Below are 6,837 nucleotides of genomic sequence, written 5' to 3'. Positions count from 1 at the left end.
GGATTAATATACAAAACCCCACCACTTATGTGTGGAGCCGACTCGGGCTTGGTATGCCACTCAAGTATCCAAGTTGCCTACGTATCCCAGTCTCACTGGAATCAGAGCTGATCGTAGTTCGGTGCACCTGAACTAATCTACTTATGCCTAACTCATCTAGGACACCGATCTAGACTGGATTGACTGTTTTAACAGTTTAAGAGAAATTATTTAGCTCAAGTTAGTAGATTTTATTATCCTAGGTCCATCTAAGATGTTATATGGTCCTATCTAAGTGCAAGACATCCCTTAGATTAATGCAGGTGAACCTACATCCTAGGTAACTAGGCTTGTTCTAAGGGAAAAATGGGTAATTAGTGTAACTAGATCTATGACTCAATTGCTAATAATAGCAATCAGTTGTGATGAGGCTGAATTCCCTGACTCTAGGACACCCTAAAACCTAGGACACAACACGAGGTAAGTGTTCCTAATTGGTTCTAAAGGTCCTTACAAAGAGATATCGTTATCCAACGGTTCAAAAAGCACTGACCAAATGATCTTAATTTATTAAGTAAATAATTTTTAATTTTTCAAAGATTTTTGATTCCTAACATCTAAGGAATACCAAAGGCTCCATGGTTGCCAAATTTCAGCCTTGAGTTGCATCCATGGAAGGGCATCATGCTCTCAATCCTTGTATAATTTAACACATAAATTATAGTATATTTTTTGCCTGGCATGATTCTCAGGATTTTCGTGGACAGTGGACCTCGGAGCCAACAATATACTATAATTTACATGCTCAAATTATGCAGGAACGATCACAATTGGTATACGATTATGAATGCGATCTCGGCAGTTAAACCGTCACAGTATAGTCAATTTACAAAGGGAATCTATAACCTCTAGGGTTTCTGTTTCAAATAATTTTAAGGTTAAATATATGATGAAAAATTAGGATTTTCTGAAAGTTTTCACTGACTTTTGTGTTGATTTGCTATTAAGTTGTGATTTATTAACATTAAGACCAGATTACTAAGATTACATAGTAACCCTAAGCAATCGAACTCAAAATCAGTTGAAACGTTTTTAGTAATAGGATATGGATGATTGTGGCTTACTAGAAAAATTTCATGAATTATCATTAAGATTTAATATCAATTTTTGATTTTTCAAAATTCAAATCAGATTATAGATTAACACAGCAACCTATAGCATATCAATTTTAAATTAATCCAAACTTTCACAGAATAAAGATATAGATGATTAGAGCTTACTGGAAAATTTACATGAATTATCATTAAGGTTTGATATCAATTTTCGATTTTTCAAAATTCAAACCAGATTATAGATTAACACAGTAACCTATAGCATATCAATTTCAAATCAACTCAAACTCTTACAGTATAAATATAATCATACGATTTTACTACTGTATGACTTTCACAGATTTTTATTACGATTTGATGCCCATTTAAATTCACACAAAAATCAGATGAAACCAAAGAATTACTTAAAAAGCAAACCTAATGGTATCCTAAAATCAAATAAAAAATTCCAGTAGATACATAATAGATTATAAATTTTTTTATAAAAATTTCAAAACTTAAAAATTAAATCTCCTCCATAAAATTGGTTTTTAAATAGGGAAAATTGTTAGAAAAATGCAAAGTTTTCATTATTTTGTGAAGTAAGGCTAGTCATTTCAAAATTATAAAAAAGGGGCCGTCAGGGTTCGAAAATAGAGCTTTAGGACAAATATACCCCTTGGTTTTTCTCACCAATTTTAGAAGCTCATTTCCCTATGCTATTTCACCTACCACATTCTCTTTTTCTTTCGTCTTCCTCAACCAACTTCCAACGTGAAAAACCACCATTGTTGGATACCTTGGTAGCTCATCCAACGTGAATAACAGCCATAGTCTTTTGGAAAAAAACACCATTACTTGTTTGTTCTTGGTTGATAAACATAGCTCCAAGTATGGCCATTCTCCTCTACTTGAATAGGGTTTACATATTCTTTTCATGATTTCTTGGGTTTTCATGTTTTTCATGTTATTTGTGCGTTGCTTTCATGTTTTCATGGTCTAGCAGCCTATTTGTTTGGATATTACCATGTTTATCTTGACCTCTCTCTCTCTAACTCTCTCTCTCTCACTGTGTATAGAGAGAAGCCTAATTGGATTCGTATGTATACTTGGACTCTTGGAACCAATAGTTAGGCTTCGGAACCACAATTTAGTGGTTCCTTGGAGGTTAAATAGTGGTTTCATTACTGTAAATTATGGTTCCCATGTGGTTGGTATATTGTAATACTACTTTATTGGTTGTGAAAGGGATCATGACTGTATCATTAGTGTTTTGAACATATTGGAACCATTACGTAGGCCTTGGAACCACAATTTAGTGGTTTCGAGAGGTTAGATAGTGGTTCCAAGACTCAAAATTGTACTTCCAATAGTCGAACTAGTGTTTGGTATATTATTACAGTATTTTAGTGGTTTTAAAAGTCATCATAGATGTATCATTGGTGTTTAAAACCTATTGGAACCATTACTTAGGCCTTCGAAACACAATTTAGTGGTTCAAAGACATTTTTTACCGCTGAACATGTGGTTCTGTAGTGGTTCCGTAGTGGTTCTGAGGTATAAAATGTGGTTCCCTAGTGGTTCCGGGGTATAAAATGTAGAAAATGTGGTTCCGTAGTGGTTCCAGGGTAGGAAATGTGGTTCCCTAGTGGTTCCGGGCTATAAAATGTGGTTCCCTAGTGGTTCCCGAGGTATAAAATGTGGTTCCCTAGTGGTTCTGGGGTATAAAATGTGGTTCCATAGTGGTCTGCGGTATAAAATGTGGTTCTGTAGTGGTTCCGTGGCAGAAAATGTGGTTCCCTAGTGGTTCCGGGGTGAAAAATGTCGTTCCCTAATGGTTTCGAGCTATAAAATGTGGTTCCGTAATGGTTCCGCGGTAGAAAATGTGGTTCCGTATTGGTTTCGGATTATAAAATGTGGTTTCCTAGTGGTTCCGGGCTAGAAAATATGGTTCCCTAGTGATTTCGAGGTATAAAATGTTGTTCTGTAGTGGTTCCGGGGTATAAAATGTGGTTCCGTAGTGGTTTCGGGGTATAAAATGTGTTTCCCTAGTAGTTTCGACTTATAAAATGTAGTTCCCTAGTGGTTCCGGGGTAGAAAATATGGTTCCCTAGTGGTTCCGAGGTATAAAATGTGGTTCCGTAGTGGTTCCGACTTATAAAATGTGGTTCCCTAGTGGTTCCGAGGTATAGAATGTTGTTCCCGAGTGGTTCCGGTGTATAGAATGTGGTTTCGTAGTGGTTCGGAGGTATAAAATGTGGTTCCCTAATGGTTCCGGAGTATAAAATTTTATTCCGTAGTGGTTTCGGGGTGGAAATTGTGGTATCGTAGTGGTTCCGGGGTGAAAATTGTAGTTCCCTAATGGTTTGGAGCTATAAAATGTGGTTCCGTAATGGTTCCGCGGTAGAAAATGTGGTTCCCTAGTGGTTCCGGGCTAGAAAATATGGTTCCCTAGTGGTTCTGAGGTATAAAATGTGGGTCCCTAGTGGTTCCGAGGTATAAAATGTGGTTCCGCAGTGGTTTCGGGGTATAAAATGTGGTTCCGTAGTGGTTCCGGGGTATAAAATGTGTTTCCGTAGTAGTTTCGACTTATAAAATGTGGTTCCCTAGTGGTTCCGGGGTAGAAAATATGGTTCCCTAGTGGTTCCGAGGTATAAAATGTGGTTCCCTAGTGGTTTCAACTTATAAAATGTGGTTCCCTAGTGGTTCCGAGGTATAAAATGTTGTTCCCGAGTGGTTCCGGTGTATAGAATGTGGTTCCGTATATTTCTGAGGTATAAAATGTGGTTCCCTAATGGTTCCGGAGTATAAAATTTTATTCCGTAGTTGTTTTGGGGTGGAAATTGTGGTATCGTAGTGGTTCCGGGGTGAAAATTGTGGTTCCCTAATGGTTTGGAGCTATAAAATGTGATTCTGTAATGGTTCCGCGGTAGAAAATGTGGTTCCGTATTGGTTTCGGCTTATAAAATGTGGTTCCCTAGGGGTTTCGGCGTGAAAAATGTGGTTCCCTAACGGTTTCGAGCTATAAAATGTGGTTTCGTAATGGTTCCGCGGTAGAAAATGTGGTTCCGTATTGGTTTCGACTTATAAAATGTGGTTCCCTAGTGGTTCCGGGCTAGAAAATATGGTTCCCTAGTGGTTCCGAGGTATAAAATGTTGTTTCGTAGTGGTTCCGGGGTATAAAATGTGTTTCCCTAGTGGTTTCGACTTATAAAATGTAGTTCCCTAGTGGTTCCGGGGTAGAAAATATGGTTCCTAGTGGTTCCGAGGTATAAAATGTGGTTCCCTAGTGGTTACGACTTATAAAATGTGGTTCCAAAAGTGTAATAGTTATGTTTTGGTCCAAAAGTAATCATAAGTGTACTAATAATGGTTCTTATCGAAACAGGGTGTGCAAAATTGGTGCAAAAAAGGGCTTCTTTTATGTTACACGTTGATGGGTACTTGAAGGATGAAGTATCATTCCAATATATTGGCGGGACGAAAATGTGTTTAACTGTGAATCGCCATATAAAATTTTTGAAATTTCAGTCTCTAATTCACCAAAGGATTGGGACCACAGGAATCAGCGTGTCATTATCTATAAAATGTCGATAAGTCATGGATCCATATCAAATCGTGTTATACGACATTCGAAATGATGATGAGCTAGGTATGGTGATGATGGTTTTTGAGAATAGCCTCTTTAATTCTATCAGCCTGTACATTACTAAAGAGTAGAGAGTTGGAGAAATTATATCTGCACCCATCCCCATGAAGAGGTAAAATATTAACTCAGCTGCACTTTGACATTCTTTAAATTCTCATTCCATTAGAATATTATCTCATGTGGAAATTTTCATTGCTCAGAAATGAGTTGATATAAATGAACATTATGAAGCTTCTACTCCAATCGAAGCTGGTTTGAGCCCCAAAAATAATTTCGTTCGTGCAGTGTCAGCAACACCTATTCCAGCGGAAGCTCCCAGCAAATGAATACGACATGGCGAAGGACATACCAACAATAGGTACTATCCGTGTATGAAATTGTGATTCCATTGATGCATTTATCATTCCATTATTGTTGCTCTAATGTTGATCGGGTTGGCAGATATTCAGTACACTTTGATGAAGATTATGAGGATCCAATTTTTAATGAGACAGAGGAAGATACAACTGAACATAAGACCACTTCCATGTAATAAATTATATAAATTATATTTAGTTGGGAGGTTATATTTTTGTCTCATTGAATTTCATTCTAACCTAGTGCTTACCATACAGGCACGATGCATGGTTCAGTAGGGATTTTCATAGTGATATGCATGTTAATTATGCCATTTGCGAGGATGGTAATGAGGACTTATGAGGACAATGAGGACTTTGATGAGGACGATGACAGCCAAGGTGTAGAGCAGGATGGTGTAGATGATCAGGATAGTGTACATAACATTATCGGAGACCAGGATGGTGTACACAACATTATCGGCGACCCGTTCGGTAATACGTATACAAGGGAGCCGATGGAAGTAGATGAAATGGTTGTGGATGAATTAAATGTGGGGAGAATAGGGCTTGAGGAGTTGAAGTTGAGGGGAATCTTCCCGAATTTAAAAGTATTTAAGAACAAAGTTAGAGAGTATGCAATTGATAGGCGTTTTGTATTCGTCCCAGTAGACTCAAAACCTACAAAGTATGCTGTTAGATGCAAGAATGGAAGTTGTCATTTCAGAATCAGTGGGACAAATTACCTGGATTCTGTTAGGGTGAACAGGTTTGTGCCAGAGCATACATGCTCAAGTACGATGAATGGTAATGATCATCCCCTTGCCACAGCATCTTGGGCAGCTGAAACCTGCCTATGGTTATTTCCCCGTCCAGGAGACGTGACACCTAGTTTGATAAGAGCATACGTCAAGGATAAGTGGAGTATAACCTTAAGCTATACGAAGGCTTTCAATGCGAAGGTCATTATACACGAAATTATGTGTGGAAATGCGGAGGCTTCTTACCGCATCCTTCCTGCATATGCTCAGGAGATGGAGAGATGTAATCCTGGCACCATTATGCGTGTATACCGAACCCGGCAGCTATGGGGTAGTGGAGATGACACATTTGGTCGTTTATTTTGGTCATTCGGCCCCAGCAGTCGTGCGTTCAGTCGAACAGTTAAACCCCTGATACTAATTGATGTGACACATTTGCGAGGGAAATATAAAGGAATCTTATTGGCTGCGACAACTCTAGATGGTGATGGTGGACTATTTCCGTTAGCTTTTGCTGTGGTTGAGAACGAGAACTTTGACAGTTGGCTATGGTTTCTTCTTTTACTCCGCCAGAGGGTGATGCCAGTAGACAAAAACAACAACGAATTTACGATTTCCTCCGATCGGATGAAATTGTCTGGTTAGAACTGTTGTCTGGTTAGAACTGTTGCTGAAGCATTACCGGGATCATACCATAGCTACTGTATTCGTCACCTCAATGCCAATCTGTTGAAGACCTTTAAGAGTCAAAAACTTTGTAAACTATTTTCGAGAGCGGCATATGCCTTAAGGCAGAGTGACCATAAGGAGGCGATGGAACTCATAAAAGCCAAGAATGAAAACGCAGAGAAATGGATATCTGAGATTCCTAAAGAAAATTGGGCTAATGTACATTTTAAAGGGGCCAGGTGGAATGTGCTCACCACTAATCCAGCAGAGTGCTTCAACAACGTATTGAAGGGCGCAAGGGAGTTGCCGATTGCTGCTCTAGTCGATCACACTAGATGGAAAGTACAAGACTT

At 38.6% G+C, this 6,837-nt stretch overlaps 1 protein-coding gene across 1 annotated transcript; it reads left to right on the top strand.

The window, feature by feature from the left end:
- The first annotated feature begins 5,398 nt into the window (after positions 1–5,398).
- Positions 5,399–6,460, top strand: LOC143888613 (uncharacterized). Its single transcript, XM_077393055.1, has one exon. It carries the CDS (start codon positions 5,399–5,401, stop codon positions 6,458–6,460), a length of 1,062 nt encoding a protein of 353 aa, XP_077249170.1.
- Positions 6,461–6,837: the final 377 nt, after the last annotated feature.

The sequence above is a fragment of the Tasmannia lanceolata genome, unplaced genomic scaffold, assembly GCF_043159265.1.
Source record: "Tasmannia lanceolata isolate RefF3 unplaced genomic scaffold, GAP_Taslan_0.1 ptg000012l, whole genome shotgun sequence".
Lineage (NCBI taxonomy): Eukaryota > Viridiplantae > Streptophyta > Magnoliopsida > Canellales > Winteraceae > Tasmannia > Tasmannia lanceolata.
The sequence above is the reverse complement of the archived record's forward strand: the minus strand, read 5'-3'. Positions and strand labels throughout refer to the sequence as shown.